The 20657-nt window shown below is 42.2% G+C and overlaps 1 protein-coding gene across 1 annotated transcript in view; it reads right to left on the bottom strand.

Annotated features, from left to right (window-relative positions):
• Positions 1-20657, bottom strand: part of SORCS3 (sortilin related VPS10 domain containing receptor 3) — a 626549-nt gene that overhangs the window by 24784 nt on the left and 581108 nt on the right. The window contains exons 17-19 of the mRNA XM_060103648.1: positions 11252-11365; positions 7624-7795; positions 5106-5292 (exon numbers count right to left, since the gene is read on the bottom strand). Of these exons, the coding sequence (XP_059959631.1) occupies positions 5106-5292; positions 7624-7795; positions 11252-11365 (473 nt within the window). The remainder of the gene's footprint in view (positions 1-5105; positions 5293-7623; positions 7796-11251; positions 11366-20657) is intronic.

Raw genomic sequence — 20657 nt, forward strand, 5'->3', positions numbered from 1 at the left:
ACGCTGTTGGAAAATGTTAGTGTATCAGCATTGCCTTTGTGGGTTAGATCGGTTATTTTTTAACTCTGTGGGATTTTCTCCCCCACCCTTACCCCTTTCTTTTTCCTTTTTGCTTTCTTTTTTCCTGCCTACTTCCTTTCCTCCCTTTCTTCCCTTCCTTATATCCTTCCTACTTAGCCAAATCCAATTCAAATCTTCTAATTATCTGTCCACACTAAGTCAGAGCACATTTTCCTGGTTTCCACCATGATAGTGTTGATGAGCTAAAGTGACTAAAGGTCACAACTATAGCATGGACAGCTCTTTAGCCTGGGGGCCTTGAGTTCTTCTCATGGGTGGGACATTTTCCAGGCCACTCAGCCTTCACTACTGATGTCTTGGGTTATTTTGGAGACAGCTCAGTTTAAAGGGAAGAAAACAGATGGATACTTTTCACTTCTGCTCCTGTTTAATTTTAGACGTATGACCTTTTCCTCTATCTTACAGAACCTTGACTCTACACAGACTGTTATGCTGTCCCCTGCCTTCCATACAGTAATAAGAACATATGAACGTGATGTGTGGATGTTAAAGGTATCATATAATTAATTATGTGCTGACACTGTTTCCACCACCACCACTACCACTACCACCACATCATCGCTGTTCCTGTGTATCATTGTGTAGAAGTCCCTCTTGGGAGAGCGAGCTTTCTGAGTCTCACCGGTACCTCCTATGTTGTAAGTAAATTTATATTGGGATAAAAGCTGTTTGGACAGAGACTGATGTTTGGGTGAGGAGATTAGCCAGACTGGCTTGCCACCTCCCAGATGATATTTTCCTGAACAATCAACAAGTGAATCTGTGTATCTACAGCGTGAAAATATTCTTTGCCTACTGCTCTCTCACCTGACCTCAGACATACGGCCCCTCAAGATTTCTTTCAACAAATAATTTCAAACCTGTCACTTCAGATACACATTTGGCTGAAGGTTTAATTATTTTCAATGAGTAAATCTGTTTAATTATTTTTGTATGGTTTGACTGTTGCTAAGAATAAACACACACACACACACACACACACACACACACACACATGTGAGAAAATACCACCTACTTTTCATTGCCTTCTTTACTCATTTTTAGGAGTTTTTCTGGTTTATCTCTCTTTGTTGTTTGTGTGTTACTGATCATTGTGGAAGAGAATGAGGTAATGGGAAGGGGGCCCTGGCCAGGTCATGTCCTAAGAGGGAGATAAGGAATCTGGGTCTTATTTTAACACCTCAGAGTTGTTCTTCCTGCCCAGATTCACATCCCTCATTCCTCTCCTGCTGGGAAAGGGGCCCCTTTTAGGCTCAAAGTCAATGCTTCTTTTTTTTTTTTTTTAATTGAGGTATAGCTGATTTACAATATTGTGCTAGTTCCAGGTGTACAGCAAAGTGATTCGGTTATACACATATACATATATATAGATATTCTTTTTTTCCATTCTTTTCTGTTTTAGGTTATTACAAGATATTGAATATAGTTCCCTGTGCTACACAATAAGTCCTTGCTGCTTATTTGTTTTACGTACAGTAGAGTGTGTATCTGTTAATCCCATGCTCCTAATCTATCCCTCACCCTCTTCCCCGTCGGTAACCGGTAACCGTAAGTCTGTTTTCTATGTCTGTGAGTCTGTTTCCGTTCTGTAAATAAGCTCATTTGTACTATTTTTTAGATAACGCTGCTGTCTTATCTCTCTCCCTCAAAACGCATGGAGCCCATTCCCCTGGCCAGCTCATAGGAACCCTGGGCTTTTCCACAGTTCAGTGATGTCACTATGACTCGTGGCCCTGGACAGGCTTCTCAGCTTTCGGTCACTCAGAGGCTTCAGCTCAACCAGGGCTTACATTGTTGGGTACTTTGACACCCCAAAATATAAAATGAGACCTCCTTCTCCCTAAATTCACGCCAAACACAAAAGGGGTGGGGCTTCCACGAATTAGAACACCATCAAGCACGGCCATATATATGCCAGCTTCAGGACAAGTACATTTGGGTAAATATAATCTCAAGGAACAACATCAAACAGCTTTTCAGGGCAAAGAACCTGAGCCAGAAGCTCCAGACTTCAATCTACAGATAAATCATGGATCGGGGAGAAGAGAGCTGAGGGATTCAGGAGGGAACACAGCAAACTCCTAAAATCCTCACTGTCAAGGAGTGCTCTTTTTGATAAAAATCTAATAATCTGTGCGAGATTGGTTATTATGGGCGGCTAACAACTACCTTTGTTAGCTAATGGCCCAAGATGAGGCCAAGAGCAGTTTCCACTATAATAACTGTCTGGTAAATGCAGCCATGATTGATTTGGAGGGAATTACGAGCACGATAAAAGTTTCAAGGGACATTTCCTTCTTCACACACGTAACCCACAGTATAAACCTGTTCCCTGCTGTTGTGTTTTTTTGCCACTTAAATATATTGGTCACTGTGCCTGGCAGGCAAGGCCCACTCTTGGCAGAATTAGGAACATGGGTGGGGCTGGTCGTTGGAATAGAGGAAAGAAAATGTTTTTTCTTTGTCTTCAGGTTTGTTTTTTTTTTTTTTTGCGGTATGCGGGCCTCTCACCGCTGTGGCCTCTCCCGTTGCAGAGCACAGGCTCCGGATGCACAGGCTCAGCGGCCATGGCTCACGGGCCTAGCTGCTCCGCGGCATGTGGCATCTTCCCACACCAGGGCACCAACCCGTGTCCCCTGCATCGGCAAGCGGACTCTCAACCACTGCGCCACCAGGGAAGCCCTTGTCTTCATTTTTAAATGCAGCAGAAGTGTCAGGTAGAAAGTGAATAGGAAGTACTTAGTAGTTACTAGAGCAGGTAACATTCATCATGTTCTAGGCTGGGTGCTAAGTGGCATTTTGCACACCGTGCAGAAAAACATTGATGTTGACCTGAGATCATCATCTTTAGAAAGACCTGTGGGCAAGATTGGCCCTTTGCTGGCATCTGGGAACTTGGCTCTGGGAGTGTTTCCAGTCAACAGTGAGCTGATAAGATTGGTTCACTCTGCCCAGACTTTTGTTTTGTTTTGTTTTACCAGTGATAGGGTTTATTCTGAAAAAATGCTTTCCTCGGGGAGTCTGGAATTTTGGTATACCCTAGGCAGAGGATGGCTACTTGACCAGTCCCCAGTAAAAGCCACGGGCACTGAGTCTCCAATGAACTTCTCTGGTAAACAGCCCTTCATATGTGTTGCCACAACTCATTGCTGGAGGAATCATGCATGTTTCATGTGACTCCATGGGGAGAGGACTCTTGGAAGTTTGCACCTAGTATCCTCCAGACTCTGTCCCCCTGGCCCTTTCCCTCTGCTGATCTCGATGTGTCTCCTTTCAGTGTAATAAATTATAGTCTGAAGTATGACTATATGCTGAGTCTTATGAGTCCTTCCAGCAAATCACTAAACCTGGGAGGGGATGTCTTGGGGACCCCTGACACATACACATAATCCAATTTGATTCTCATAGCCTTGCTATAATCTAAGTATTAAAGGTGAGGAATCAGGGGTTTGTAAAGACTAAGAAAGTTGACTGAGAGTAGACATTTCACAAACGGATATGATCAGAATTCAAACACAGGTCTCTCTTGCTCTAAACTTGGTGCATAAACACCTTGCACACCACCCACCTGGGTTTCTGACCTGTTGCTTCTGACACAGAATTATTATTGTTGGTGTGGTGTGCTTATCACCCCTGGGGCTATTGGTGGCCCGTTTCTCACAGTACCTTCCCTCCCTCACCAGAATGTAAACTCTGCAAGGGCAGGGCCATCTCTGTATTGCCTCCCAGTGTCTAGCAGAAGGCCTTGCATATATTAAGAACTCAACAAATAGTCACTGAATAAATTAGTGAATGATTGGGTGTGCTATTTATGTTTCCTATTTATTGTTACAAGATCCCTATGAAGCAAGGTGCCAGTTAGAATTCAGGCATTTTGAAACTGAAGTTCAGAAGACCCAGAGGAGAAATCATTTATCTCATGGTCATGTACTGTGGCGCCTTTAAGGATATAACACATATAATCCAGGTCTTTCTCCATGCATTTCCCTCATCACTGCTGGTCCTTATGCTACTATTGTGACCAGAATGCTAGGAGACCAAATAGGTCACTGTTTGCCAGGGACGTTTTAAGTATAGGTTGTTTATATAGTAGTGTTTATATCTTTACTGAGTTGTTAATTAAAAAGGTGCCCCTTGCTTTCACCTAGATTCTTTTAAAGCATTTAATTTTCATCATATGTAGCATATTATTACCCAAACTATTGTGGAGTATATAAGTAAGAACCATAGAAGTCCTTAGACCCATGTGTATCATTACAACATATAGGAAACCAATAACAGCCCCTAACAACATTTCCTTGACCCAACATTCTAAAATCATATTAAGTTTCAGTTTATATGAGTCAATTCCCAGGATAGCAAAGGCACAAAATACTTCCAGGACTAACACACAATTCTGGAACTTCAACTGTTGTTTTGGTTTGTGCCAAGCAACAGCCAATAGCCATGAAATACATTCTAGGACAACAAAAATATGTTTATCCCACACCTGGGATAAACTTGAAGTAACCTCGGATGTAAGAATTAAGTTATTTTGTGTGTTCAGTTCTACATTTAAAACAATCTGGGCATGGGTTTCTTTCATCCTTCTTCAGCTCTTCCAATGGAGAGAACAATTTGCTTTGATTTCTGCTCCCTGCGCTCAGAGTAGCTTGAAAATGAACCTGTGGCTGCGAATCAGATGAGTTCCCTCTTTCTCTATTTTAGGAGTCTCCAAAGCAAAGGGAAGGGACTTTTACTTGAATGTGTTTGCATGCGCACACTTGCTTACGTCAGAACAGAGTGGAGCTGAAAAGAGAGGCCAAGTGGTAATGTTATCCAAACTTTCATAATAATCAGTCTACTTTAGTATTATGAAACTCAAACACAGATGAGGTCACATCTCAATCTTTTGATTGGGGTCAGCATTGGGGGCAGTAGTCACACCAAATCTTGCTCAGTTTGGAATCCCGGGAAGTCTGAACAAAGGGAGCTGTCAACTGGGAAGAAAGTAAGAGAGGCGATGGATGGCTCATGCTACTTACAAACCACGTGCAGGAAGAGGACAGCTGTGTCTGAGCCCAGGTTGTTCTCTGCATAGGCCGTCACCTGGAAAATCCCCGCACTCTTGTACACGTGCTTGATGCCGTCCTCGATGGGACTGAAGTTAGCATAGGACACTGCAATCCCATCCCCAAAGTCAAGCTGGATGTTTGTCCTTTGAAGATCACCCTGCAAGGTGGAATAGCAGTTGGCCTGGGCCCATTCACATGGTCCATCCTGATTCCTATTTGATACTTGGTCCTGTGCCTTCAGCATCACCCTCTGAGGCCCTAATCTCTCCCAGAGGGCTGAAACACCCTCGACACAATCACCAGACTCTACTGGGCACTATGAACAGGTACTATGGACCTAGTGCCCCTGTATGCCCAAGCTTGGGGCAGCCTGATTTGGTTGACACCGGCAATGGTGGATAAGGTAGAGCCTCTGTGAAGCTATGAACTGGGGAAGCCAAGGGCTTCCCTGGCTCCCTCATACACATTGTTTAATAATTTCTCTCCTGTGTCATCATCATTGTCATCTTCCTCCTCCTCCTCATCGTAGTAGTAGTAACAGCTAATACTGATAAAGTTTCTTTCCACTTCTAAGCAATTAATCCCCTCACAACTCTATAATGTAGAGAGTATTACTGGACCCATTTCTAAAATGGGGACAAAAATAAATTAAGTAATTAGATCAAAGTCTTTGCAGCCAATGCTGGAAGAGCCAAGTTTTGAACCCAGGCAGTCTGGTGTCAATACTCTCAACCACCATGCTATAACTATAATTGTCCCATTTTTTAGAATTTATTATTAGGTTCCAAGCATTATGCTAATCACATATTATATAATACCATCTTTAAAGTAACTCTGTGAGATAGGGTGATTATTTCCATTCTACAGATGAATACTGCATACCAGCTGAAACTAGACCTGTGCTCTGTTGACCTTGGGTTTCCCTAAACTTGCCTAAGCTCCCTCTTCCCTAAAGCCTTTTTTGACCATCTCAGCTCACAGATATTTCTGCCTCTTGGGACGCTAAGAGCCCCCAGGTGCTGGCTGCGGAGGTGATGTCAGTGGTTCAGTTGAGTGCATCTTACCATCCCAAGTTGATCCTTAGCTTAATAAGGGCTGATATTGAAGCCCATCCTTTCTTATCCTTCTCCCCCCTATATTGGGCCAACACTCTGGATAAATTCAATTGAACCTGACCATAAGATAAGGATCCTGGGTGAAAAAGAAGAGTCGGGTCTCTCTACTTATTAACAAACATGGTTGATGGAATAAAAAGAGAAATACATCATTTTGGAATTATCTGCCCAGTGAATGTGCATTCATCACAGTTTGACTTTCTGTCTCTTCCCCCGCAGCAACCCAGATGTGAGTTGGTTGGTATCAAAATATTGATAGATGCTACCTCGCCCCTCACACAATGTCAACTATCCTTGAGTTTATGAATATAAATTAAAGTGGAAATGAACTGAAGGCAATTCAAATGGATACGATCATGGCTCTTCACATTTATTCAAGAGAAGTTTTTTATAGAGCTGGTCCTGGAGACTCCCTAGTGGGAATGTGATAATGACCTCCTCTGAATATTAAATTGCTTTAATTCAAGCACCCAGTGTGGATGAAGCCTAAAGAATCTGTCAGCCCAGCATAAGGAACCCTCACCGTCCTGTCCAGTGTGGGCCAGACTTTAAAGGTCTCTGAAGTATTCAGAGTTAGGGAAAAAACTCCTGGCCTGCTTTGGTCTCCTTCCAAGCTCTCAAGAGCATACAGTAATTTGCATTTAAATTTAGATGGCTTTGTAAATCAGGTAAGATTTCTTGTCCCAGCACCTCAGAAAGGAGTGCCTGAAAAATTCCCTGGTTTGGAAACAGATGAAACAACTCATATAGGAAGCAAGAAGCATACAGCAGAGCTATTTCTACCCTGAATTAATGAACGCAGTCTGATTTTACTGCCCAGATCGCAGAAGACCTAAAAAGTGAACTAATGGAGCAGGTAGCTGATGGAAAATCAACTCATATGACATTCTTTATAAAAATAAGTTGAAAGGGTTAGAATCACTTTCCCCCACCCTCACACTCATACTTTCAAGACCCTTTGAAAGCCTTGTGGGCTTTTCTAATCAGTGGGATTAAGGGTTAAAAAAAAAAAAGGAAAAAAATGTGAATTCCCTTCTTCTGGCAAAGTTTACAGTATACAGTCTAATGATAATAAACATTCCTCCAAAGATGCAGACCCTAAAGGGATACCTTAAAGAATATATTCAAATTTGTACCTGCCCAGAGACAAGGGGGCCCCACTTCTGTACTGTGGGATGAAGGGAACAGGGTCCCTAAATATCCCAAGACCTCTTTCACCCCTTCCATCTTCTCCCAGGAGCCTTCACTTCTCACCATTGACTTTGTTACAAGGACTGGTGGGAAAATGTGATCTTTCTTCTCTTCCCATCTGGAAGTGGGCAATGACCTGCTTGTGAGTTCTGACCTCACAGATGCAAGAGGGTCTCCCCTACCTCCTCCATGAGGATGATGAAGGTCGCATTGCGCCCCTGCTCTGCCACCAGGCGCCCATCGGTCGTCACCACGTGGAGGCCGTGAGGGGCTTTTCCGGGGCATATCTGGGCCTTGGCGGTGTACTTCTCCCTCAGTCCGTCTGTGCAGTTGTTGGACACGATCCGCCGGTACCTGAGAGGTATTGAGCATCGTCAGTGGAAGGGTTTGTGCCAGTGTGTGCACCCTCGCATGAGCACGTACGGCAGAGCGTGCAGGAGAACAAGAGTGAGACAGAGATTCCACACAGCTGCATCTAAAGGCTGAGTCCCAAAGGCAACAGCCATTTAGGATGCTAAGTAAATGCTGAGTAACCGCTATCCCTCCATCTCAGGAAGAGCAGCTCCTTAAACATTACTATTGATCCTACCTGGTGAAACGCAGATCGGATCAGTGTCTAAACCAGGCAAGAAAAATCAACGTCTGACTCACATATGATACAGGAGGAGACAGACCCACTGGACTAGGGAAGCAAGGAAAGCAGGTGCTTCTCTGCAATGGAGAGACTTGTGCCTACCTCCCTGAGGCCAGAAAGCAGCTAGAAGATCAGCCTTCTTCTAACTGTGACTACTCAGGAAGTCTCTTCCGGTCTTCCCTCTACCCCCAGGACATCATCCCATCCCCTAATACCTAATAGCCCTCACTGTGGAGCCACTGGGCTCTTTTACAGCACATTTTCTCTCCTTGTTAATATTTCATTTCTCACTCATCACCAATGCCAGACTAGAAGCACAAGTTCGAAACTCCTATTCGATCCTGCTGTGGTAAAACTGCCTCAAAGAAGAAGCTTGCATGGGAAAACCTCCCCGTAAACACTGGGACCTTCTAGGTTAAGGACATCTTTGCGCACAGTGATGACATGACATCTCGCTTGACCACTGACCCCAGCACGTGAAATCGAGAGCTTGCCCACAGCCCTGACCTGCACGACAGACTTTATTTACAGGCACATCACTGTCTGTAAGGCTGCATAAAATCAATACTCTGGTAAAACCACATAAAATAAATGCGCCACAGACACCACCACCACCACCACCATCATCACCATCATCACATCACATCTTTCATCCTGTGTGTCAGGAGTAATCAACCAGTCCATCCATGTTGCCTTTTTCTGGTGGCCTTGAAAGCAGGTGAAAGCAAATTCCTTATGAGTGATACTAGTCCTCCACTATCCCTGATATTTCCTCTCCCCCTGCCCCTCACATACTGCTGAATTACCAGCTCCACATCTCCATCCAGAGATCTCAGGAGGATGTCAAGCAAATGTTATATGTAGTTACTGCCTCATATGCAATTATAATATATCCTCTTATATATATATATATATATATATATATATATTTTGTGTGTGTGTGTGTGTGTGTGTGTGTGTGTGTGGTACATGGGCCTCTCACTGTTGTGGCCTCTCCCGTTGTGGAGCACAGGCTCCGGACATGCAGGCTCAGCAGCCATGGCTCACGGGCCCAGCCACTCCACAGCATGTGGGATCTTCCCGGACCGGGGCACGAACCCATGTCCCTTGCATCGGCAGGCAGACTCTCAACCACTGCGCCACCAGGGAAGCCCCTCAATATATTATTTTTAATTGTCAACCGAATTCATAATGGTTCTAGAGCTCTTCTGTCCAATAAGCTAGCCACTTTCCACCTGTGGTTACTGAGAACTTGGTTAGTGGTATGTGTTGAAATGATAATATTTTGGACATACTGAGTTAAATAAAATATATTATCAAAATTAATTTCACCTTTTTAAAAAAACTTTTTCAGTGTGGCCATTTTAAAATGTTAAATTACATATGTGTCTCGTATTATAGTTCTTTTGGTCAGCACTGGTCTATATAATCAAACTTTTCTAACCTATACTTTCTTGCTGAGCTTTAGTCATTTAGAAGATATTGAGTTTTACCTATGATAGATATTTTGGTGGGTATAATGTCCTAATGCACACTTGATATCACCCAACTCTTCAGCCTCAACTGGCCAGCTGGTTGACAATTTGTACTATAAGCCAACATTTAATCAACCTGGAGATTCACTTGTAGTGAATCTTTTGAAAAAAATGAAGAGTTTTTCCCTTTCATCTTCTTGATTTATTTGATGGCTACTTGGGGTTTTGGTTCACCTAACCTGCTTAAACTTGGGTCTACCTACACATGTCACAGGATCATATGAGAAGCCCTAATGCAATTATCTTCCAGCTATGGCCAGGTATGTTCTGGCTGGGAATTTGGTGGCGTAGCTGATCTTCTGTGCCCATTATATTCCTCTTCCTCAAGCTTCCTAGCACTTTAGTCTCTGACACCACATGTCTTTAAGTTTCATGCTGCTGGATCTGTAGTTTGAGTGGCTTAAATCCCTAAGACCATTCATGTACAATAAAATGACATCAACAGTGCTTAAACCTCAGCTCAGATCCCAGGAATAGCTCCCTAAGAACCAAATTTTTGGCTAAAAAATGTATGTTTCTCAGAGTATCTCAGACACTCAATATACCTCTTCCATCATGTTTTTTCTTCCTCTGTAGACATCAGTTGGGTAGATAGTACCCCGACCACTATTTTACAACCAAGTAAGGTAAAAATACTGAGCTGGTGAGGAACTTGTGTGAGATGTTAGAAGATCCATTGGAAGAGCTGAGACTGAATTCCAGAACACTTTAGTCCCTTGCCACTCAAAGATTAGTGCTAGGACCAGCAATGCTGACATCGCGTGGGAGCTTGTTGAAATGAAGAATCTCAATGTCACTCTAGATCTCCTAAATCAGAAGCTGTATTTTAACAAGATCCCCAGGTGATTCACAGCACATTAAATTTTAAAAAGCACTGTCTCAGACCACCAATCCACTTTCCAAATCTGTTCTAGGTCATAGGAGTGGCAAAGGAAACGGGAAGACAACAGATCTCCAAGGAAAAATTTTTCAAGCATCTGAGTGAGTAAGCAATAAGTGAACAAAGAGGGAAACATACATAACTTGACAAGTACAGAGAGTGTGCCTTGACCTTCTTATTCCAGGAGTTCCTAGGATGGGACTTTTGACTTTTCATTATCGGTCTACGAGAGCTTTGGTTCATCTATCACTAGAAAGCACTGTAGTATCTGCACACCACTAGTGTTCATTTATTTCCATCAGGGTCTGGAAAATAAGGTGGCATCGCTTTCCAAAAGAGAAGGTCTGATCAAATAATAGCTATGGTATTTCAGAGGCAAATAGCAAAAGGTACTGAAATCTGGGTAATCAGAAATCTCTCTCTTTTTTTTTAACACCTTTATTGGAGTATAATTGCTTTACAATGGTGTGTTAGTTTCTGCTTTATAACAAAGTGAATCAGCTATATGTATACATATATCCCCACATCTCCTCCCTCTTGCATCTCCCTCTCACCCTCCCTATCCCACCCCTCTAGAAATCTCTTTTGATGCTACAAAAAAGCTAGCTTCAGCTAAAGAACCCTTCAGCTTTCCTCAGAAGCCACCTGTTACAATCAAACTCTATCTACACTCCACCTTGCATCAGTAGGAATCCTCCTTTGATCCCAACTTAGGGAAATAGGGAAACAGTGATTGGACTTCCTTCAGGTGTTTTACTTACCCAGTGCTGTTAAGGTAGCTTTGACCAAGGCTGCAGTCCTTTGACAGGGATGCTGGATTGTACCAGAAAGCTGGGACACACTGGCTTTCTCCATGTCTCTCATAGCCATAGTCACTGTCGAGAAAATAAATATTGCATACTGGTGTAGATGCACCAATGTGAAAATACCCAGAGGCACACACAAACACACCCCTTTAACCATCCCCAAAGCTGCAACACGTTCTTTAAATATTCCCAGTGGGGACAAATATTCATACTTTGAAAATGGATTTTCAGATTTGGAAATAGTCCCAAAGTCATTCGGAGTTCAGTGTATAGAAGACATAATAGATTATCAGATGGAGGGTCCAGGCTTATAAAAGTATGGATGTACATAATGTGGCAGGTACACTGGCCTGGGGTGGGTGTGAGGGATGCTGTAAGCTTAAAAGTATATTTTGGATCACAGTGGATTTACTGAAATAAGTAGATGACAACCAAGAAGATGACTTTAACGGTCAAGATTTATTTCTGTGTTCATATTCCACATTTTACTCCAAAATGGAATTCACTGATCTTATTTTCATTTTTTCTGAAATTCTCTCTCAAACAAATATACACATTTGCATTCACATATACAGAGTCATTCAAACTTTTCCCAACTATTTATAACACAGGTCCCTTGTTTCCTTTAGGAAAAAACAAAACACACACACACACAAAAAAAAAACCCCACAAAAACTATACTGTAGCTCTTCTCCATGTTTTTGTAAAAGCCTAGCCATAGTAAAATGAAGAAACAAAGCCTGGTATGATTTTCTGCTCCTTTCCTCTACATTCCAGAATGAGGAAGTCATAGACCAGTGTAGGAGAGGAGCTCTCCCATCTGAAATGTAAATGGTGTTGCCTTACTTCTTGGACTTTTATAAAGCTCCCAGAAATGTAAATTCCAGGGTAGAAAAAGAGCAACAAAGTAGGCATGATTCCTCTTGTAACCAACCCCAGGTCATTGAAGGTGGCTTAAATTGGCGGGAGGAGTCATGCCTCCAAGTCAAGTATCCAAAGATGTCCTGAAACCCACAGACAGGGCAGAACAATCTGGACATTTGAATACTTATCCACTGAGTGTTAATAAAACATAAAACAACAGGAAAATCGCTCTCTCCACACCCACCCCTCCTTTCGTTTTCTGCTCTCCTATTCTTTGAGCCAAGATTTAATTAAAGTCCAATGAAAATAGACGCAAATTGTCTATGTGGGTAACTAGGATAGCAATGAAAGGGAGGCAGAAAGAAAAGTTTAATTCCACATTTATTTATTACTCAGTATGTGCCTTGTCCTGTGAAGGAAGTGCCATAATCCTTATCCTCAAGGGGTTTTCAGCCTTTTGGAGAGAGGAAGACAACATGCCTTAAATCCAACAAAAGAACAGAGTAATACAGTATCAAGCAGAACACAGTGTGATACAGGATGAAGCAGTACAGTTAAGAAATACCAACTGACTGATGAGATTATATAAATTATCCTCTCGGTTTGATCCTACCCTACCTTGTCACCATCTTCCTCCAAACCAAACTCAGGCCAACATTTAACCCTCTTTGTCTTTGTCTGTGTGATGCCCGGGGCTTTTGTGTGTGTGTGTGTGTTTTTTTAATATAAATTTATTTATTTTGGCTGTGTTGGGTCTTTGTTGCTGTGCGCGGGCTTTCTCTAGTTGCGGCGAGCGGGGGCTATTCTTCGCTGCGGTGTGCGGGCTTCTCATTGCAGTAGTTTCTCTTGTTGTGGAGCACGGGCTTTAGGCACACGGGCTTCAGTAGTTGTGGCACGTGGGCTCTAGAGCACAGGCTCAGTAGTTGTGGTGCACAGGCTCAGTTGCTCCGTGGCATGTGGGATCTTCCCAGTCCAGGGCTCAAACCCATGTCCCCTGCATTGGCAGGTGGATTCTTAACCACTGCACCACCAGGGAAGTCCTGCCCAGGGCTTTTGAAGCACTCTACCCTTTTCTGTTTCAGGTGGTTTCCTATGTATCCTTCTTCAATATCTAGGTCTGAAGCACTCTACCCTTTTCTGTTTCAGGTAGTTTCCTATGTATCCTTCTTCAATATCTAGGTCTGATGAAGCCATTCTTGCTTCCCTGGACCAAACCTTTGTGGTCCTAGCATTTTAGAAACATCAAGGCTACAAAAGAGCAAACCCTTCTGTTGGTTTTGTTCGGCAATATAAGAGTCTAGAATAGGACACTGAAGGTGTTGAATAAATATTCACTGGGTGAATGATACTCTAATTACATTTATAAATGATTGCACAAATTATCCCATGGCATCTGGTCTATTTCTGCAGGGAGACTGTGAGCCCATGGTTGACTTCCCAGTGTGGACCACAGAGAGAATCCCAGGTGCTCAACAGATGCCTGTGGAGTGAGTGTGAGCTTAAGTCATTACAAATCGCTACACGGAAAGGTGAAGGTCAAGACCAGCTTTGATACGGCAAGTTTAAATGAAACTGGAAGAAAAGGAGAAAGGGACATGTCTGTCAAGGTAATCTTTTGCCATGCCTCCCCTGATCAATGACTGGAGATCTTCCAGCCTGTGAGTTCATATGGACTCAATGTTGTGCCAGCTGGTAACTGCCCATGAGAGCCAACTTAAAATTCCAGGAATTCTGCAAGTTAGTGAATGGTTGTTAAACACAACTATTATCAAAAATTAAGTTATACAAAATTTCAATTAAATAAATTATATTCAAAGGATAATAAATACCCAAAACACAGAAATTCCTCATTATTTTGCTGCATTATTATATGCAATAAATATTATATATAAAATGTCATTGTACATTTTATTATTCATGCTCTTCAAGTCATTTATGTCTATGTATCTATACAGTAAATACATAGATACATGTTGTGCTTCCTAATTCTGCATTCAATGATGCCATGTTGGTAACTTGAAATCAGATATGGTGGGAATATTTATAGCAACCAGCAAACACTACTAATCAGGGCTTAATTATTTGTTTCTTTGTTCCCAGAGAGCCGGTGCTTAAACATTTTCCAGTACAGCACTGAATATCTGATTTCTAAGCATTGTTTATCTGCAGAAAGATTTGGGCTGTGGTGTGTCTGCACTACTTCTAGAAAATTCCCTGCTTCCTTTATGAGGTAAATCTATTGAATGTCCTGTGAATCCTGAGAAATATTAGTAATCTCTGAAGGAAGGGTGTTCTCCTAAGCAGCTCTGGGAAGGAGAGAAATGTCTTATTTCTCCTTGCTAAATGTAACCATCTTTAGCAGTTCTGTTCAGCTCTGCTACCTGTTAGTGATGTAGTAATTTAAAAAGGTGCATCAGCCATGCTGCTTTGCCCCAAAGAGAAAAAGCACGTCATTAATATTTAATAACATTAATGGAAATATCACTGGCTGCCCCCAAGCTGTGGACTTCTTCATTAACTTCTGCTAAATGTATATTAAAATCTTTCATCCTGCCCAAGCTCCCTCCCAGCTCTGGAGTTTTTACAATGTCAGGAAATAAGCAGTCCCAGCTGCCGCTCCAGCTTCTTGAGGAAAGGTGGTTTTCTGTTGAATTGTGACACTTGGAGAGAATGTACCAGAAAGTTTGATTTGCCTCTGGGAAGTAAGCTGCCACAGCTTCTGCAAACACACAGATAGTTTCCTTTAAGAAATAAGTCACCTCTGTGGTTTTCTTGACTATAAAATGGTTTAGAACTTCCAAAAGCTTTTGGGAAAACTTGTCCATTTAGGACACATAGGGACCTATGTGTCCTCCAAGTCCCATCCAGAGAGAAGCCTCAGACAATCCAAAGAAGGAACAGACAAGAAAAGGTTCAGAAATCAAAAAGCTTCTGCACGTCAGAATAGGAAGGGACACCTGTATTCCTTGGGTTCAATCCCCTCAGTTGAGAGATTGGGAAGGAGAAGAAAAAGAGGAGAAATGACTTGTTAAAGATTGTACACACCTGATGATGTTAACCAACGGTGATAACTGAGACACCTGATCCCTGGTTCAGCATTAGTACAAGCCCATGAAACACCCATTTAATCAGTAGGGAGGGCCTAATGTCATTCTGAGCCTCTTGGAGCCATCCAAGAAGTCATGGTCTCTGCTGGCCCAGTGGTAGGGGGTATCCCACTCTCAGACTATGCACTACCCCAGCATAGCCTCATCGACCCCCAGTTCCTCCATTTCTCCATTTGGGAGCTGAGGCTCTAGGATGAGTGTTCCACAGGTGTCTCTGTCTCATTTTAGGAGACAGTAGAGCACGCTGGGTTTAGGATCAGAGAGACGTTTTTGGCAGCCACAGCATGAACACTCAGAAAAGAGAAGCAACCACAACAAAAGCCACAACAAAAACAATGGACTAACAATTAACATCATCATCATTTGCTAAGGCATAGCCTCAATGTAGCTACAGAGATAGAAAGATAATTATATCCAAACCATTTCAGAAATTGTTTGAAAAATCAAACAATCATCACTCAAGTGTCTCTCCTAATCTAACCCCATGCTACCTATCTGGCCATACCCCTCTATTCATCAACAACCTTCATGTATCTGCTTTCTTGGAAGTGCTGCCCATTTTCCTCATACTTATTCAGCAGCAAGTCTATACAGCTCCATCACCACTTCCTGTAGGAAGCCTTCCATCATGACTCCAGTCCTCAGGGATCTCTTTGCTCTGACCATTCCCATCACTTGCAGGTAGGACGACTGCTGTCCCACAGAACTTTCTGTGATAATGGAAATGTTTTACATCTATGCTATCCAATATGGTAGTCACTTGCCATATGTGACTTTTGAGCACCCAAAACGTGGCTAGTGGAACTGAAGAAAGGAATGTTTCATTGTATTTAATTTTTTTGAATTTTATTTTATTTTATTTTTTATACAGCAGGTCCTTATGAGTCATCCATTTTATATATATCAGTGTATACATGTCAATCCCAATCGCCCAATTCATCACCCCCCCACCCCTACCCCCACCGCTTTCCCCCCTTGGTGTCCATACATTTGTTCTCTACATCTGTGTCTCAATTTCTGCCCTACAAACCGGTTCATCTGTACCATTTTTCTAGGTTCCACATATATGCGCTAACATACAATATTTGTTTTCCTCTTTCTGACTTACTTCACTCTGTATGACAGTCTCTAGATCCATCCATGTCTCTACAAATGACCCAATTTCGTTCCTTTTTATAGCTGAGGAATATTCCATTGTATATATGTACCACATCTTCTTTATCCATTCGTCTGTCGGTGGGCTCATTGTATTTAATTTTAATGCAAATAACCACATGTGGCTAGTGGCTACTATACTGTACAGCATTAGGTCTGGATCATGAAATTCAGTACCCAATTATACTCTATTATCTCCTGTCATCCCTTCTTTGCATCCAATAACTCTGGCTAATACATCTTCGATTTTTCTACAATGCCTAGTCTATAGAAAAAATATGCTTGATTGGGCCCTATATGCAGAATACTAAAGGTTGACTAGATTTCAGACGTGCCTGAGTTTATGTACTATGGCCCCCAAATCTCTTCCCCTCATTGTTCTACACTGCCACTTGATAAACTCGCTGTGTGGATCTGGAGCCATACTGGACATGCAAGGTAAACACTAAGACATACTGAGACTTTGGGAATTCCCTGGTGGTCCAGTAGTTGGGACTCCACGCTTTCACTGCCAAGGGACTGAGTTCAATCCCTGGCTGGGGAACTAAGATCCCACAAGCTGCGAGGTGTGGGCAAAAAAAAAAAGACATACTGAGACTTGAGACTCTGGAGTAGCCTATTATTATTTTGAATGAGTTGCACTTAACCTCTCTTGTCTCGATTTCTTCATTTATAAAATGCCTATGATAGACTCTCCTTCCAAGAGCTGGTTGGGAAGATTAAGTAAGTTAATCCATCTAAAAATCTTGGCACCTAGTAGGTGCTCAGCAAAATTATTGCTGTGGGAGTGGTTGGATGAAGGAGTAAGAAAGAGAACAATTTGGCATCATCTCTGGTCCAACTTGATTTCTCACTGAACAAATGCATTTGGACCTCCCAGGGGGCAAGTACTTCCTAGGAGCCCTCATAGGACTTCAGAGCAGCTCCCTTTTCTGATTACTCAGTAGTTTCTGATAAACTTACTTCTCACGGAGGGTTTGCTCCTAGCCCCTCACCAGTGCCATGATGGAGGTTGCTACAGAGAGGTTCTGTACAGTAAACATAAGGCTGGGAGATTTATGAGGCCATTAAGTAGAAACATCAATATTTATGTAAAATTCATACTTGTTACTGACACCCGCTCTGGATGGAAGGGTGAAAGTTGCGGAAGTCAATGGTGCTCTACAAGTAAAGGCATCTGAGACTCTATAAAGCCTTCCTTCTTAAGCAGAACGATACGGGCAGAAAATTCCTCTGTGAACCCAGGCTGCACTCCTTAACTTTTCCACCAGAATCAACGCATTTAATCCATCCTCCCCAGTCTCTACTCCCTGCTGTCTCTGAGACTTAAAAGTTGCCTGGACCAATCCAATGAACATGACCTGATTTGGCTTAGGGAAACAACTAGGTGGAATATGCTTGGTAATCACTTATACTAACCAAGCTGGGGTCTTCAGATTCCTTAGCTAACACTTCCTGGTAGGAAGGAACATTGAGAAGGAGACAGGGCTATGAAACTGTTGCCATACACGGATTTTGCAGCATGAGTATTAAAGACAAACAGACAAACTATATTTGAGGGAAAAACTATTTTTAACTGATACCTATGCTTATTGAAGTTGACTTAAAAAGTAAAACAGGGGCTTCCCTGGTGGCACAGTGGTTGAGAATCCGCCTGCCGATGCAGGGGACACGGGTTCGTGCCCCGGCCCGGGAAGATCCCACATGCCGCGGAGCGGCTGGGCCCGTGAGCCATGGCCGCTGAGCCTGCGCGTCCGGAGCCTGTGCTCCGCAATGGGAGAGGCCACAACAGTGAGAGGCCCGCGTACCGCAAAAAAAAAAATAAAAACAAAAAAAATAAAATAAAATAAAATAAAAATAAAACAAAGAAAAAAATTTTAAACACTCAGTCCCATTGTCCATGAAAACCACCATAACAACAACAAAAGATCCCAGAAATTTCAGAATCAAACTCTCTCTGCCATACTCAAAAGTCGTGCAAAAATACTTTTAGGTCACATGATTTTTTTTGCTTTTGTTCTCAGATTATGACTACCAACCCAGCTTCAAGTCCTGTGTGTTTGTTAGTCCTAACTCAGACTCAAGTGGTTCTATCTTCTTTTTAATATGAGGTATGACTGGCTACAGAGAGCCAGACACACCATGACTTATATATCTCCCCTCAAAATTGTACAGAGTCTTCTTGAACACCATACACCTATGACAATTCTAGTACCAATGGCCAAAACTACTTTATTTGGCATTGGTTTAGAGTTAATGGAACATTCTATTTTAAACCTCATCACCAGCAGTTAACTTAGATCATTTGAGGATGAGATCATTTAATTTTAGAATAAGCAAACTTGGGGACCCTATTTCTTCTGAGAAATAAAGTGTACCTAAAATAACAAAGATTTGTTTGATTTCTTGAGAAATGGCATGATATAGAGAAGAAGAGAATGTGGAATTTAGCTAGACTTACATTTGATCCTCACCTCTTTCTGTCACTGCTAATGTGATTTCGGTCAAGTAACTTACATTCCAGATGCTAATTTTCTTCTCACTAAAATGTCATAGTAATGATACTGACATTACAGGGTGTTGGGTCCAGGGGGTACCTCTACCAATGCAAGTGTGAGAACCACAGAATACTTTGCAAGGGCTTCTCCCTCCACTTCTTTACTTATAGATGCATTCTGACAGCAGTTTTCCAAAGACAGGTTCAGAAATAGTTTAAGCAAAGCCATCACCATTGAAATAAATGGATAACACCCAAAGGTTCAGCTTTGAAGACAGTGCTTATTTGGATGTATAAGCTCTGATTTACTTGCTAACAATACCATGGGGACCACCTAACCTTGGGGTTCAAGATTAACAACAACCGCAGCATCAAAAGCTGTGTATACCATTAGGATAAATTCCTTATTCACATTAATGATGTATGTGAATTCATTTATTCCTCCCTAGGACCCAATGAGATACATGTTATATATTTGTATTTAATAGCCTAGGAGGTGAAGTCATAGAGATTAAGTAAATTTCCCAAGGTCAAAAATTGAATATCAGAGCTGGGTTTTTTTTCCAGACTAGTAAATGTTAATGTAATTGCTGAAGAAAAAAATATTTATGTTACAATTCCTATTCTGTTTCAATTGTAAGGCTTCCTTCCCAACAATGGGTGAGGGTCTAGTACAGTTCAGAGAGACACAGGAGAAAATGTAGCATGACATATGCAAAGACAATGCACCTCTATGGAGTCAGTCTGCAGAAGGACACAAGGAAGCCTGATATTCAGATTCTGCAATATTCAGGTTGACATCAATATGTCATGTACCATAATTCTGAGTGGCCTCCTGTATCACTGCTATGACTATTTTTCTGGATTGTGGTTAATAATTAAAAATTATTCTTCCCAATTGTGAAAATATCCTTTATTTCCAAAGGGTCAAAAAGGCTACAGATAGGACCCTGTCATTTAAATTAAATTCCATTTAGCACATCCCATGTGGATGATTCTTGCTGAAGTCAAGCTTTTCAAGGCCTGAGTTCAGGGATGAAGAGCAGGCAGGGGGGCAGTCATGGTAAACTAGCAGGCTTGCTGTTACCAGTTACAGCCCTAGTAGAAAGTGGGAGGTGGAAGACGGTTTACAGAACAAATCAAGAAACAGGCTGGATGAAATGAGGATGGCGGGGGTGAGGCTTCTGGGCAGGGCAGCTGTTCTGTACCCATTTGGACTTATTTCTGTTATTAGACACCAGATAAGCCCTAATGCAGCTCTGTCATTGTCCTGCCCTTTTCATGTCTATAGGCTGACACCTGAGCCCTTAGCTTTGTCTTTTAACCTGGAATGGGTGATGAAAATATCTCAAAGGAGCTTCAGTTTTTGACTGTGACACAGAGGAAGAATTCATCCAACTGGAATCAGCCTGGGATGACTCTGCGATCACCAATGGGATCACCCATTCCCAGGTTTGGGAAGGTTTTTGACTCTCCTAAAAGAAACAACATTCAGAAACATCGTATGACAGTTTAATGCTTACTTTGGGCTAGGCATGGAGGATGCAACCATAAAGAATGTCTAAAATTCCTGCACTCACACACTTCCATTCTACTGGGGAAAGATGGGCAATAATAAAGAAATCAAAAAACACAATCTCTCTATTTGTGAGTAATACTAAGATGACAATTAAACAGGGTGATGTGCCAGAGAGTGCCAGGGTGTAGGTGAGAGTAGATGGTCTCAGAAGGCATTTCT

This window comes from Mesoplodon densirostris, chromosome 1 (assembly GCF_025265405.1).
Source record: "Mesoplodon densirostris isolate mMesDen1 chromosome 1, mMesDen1 primary haplotype, whole genome shotgun sequence".
Lineage (NCBI taxonomy): Eukaryota > Metazoa > Chordata > Mammalia > Artiodactyla > Ziphiidae > Mesoplodon > Mesoplodon densirostris.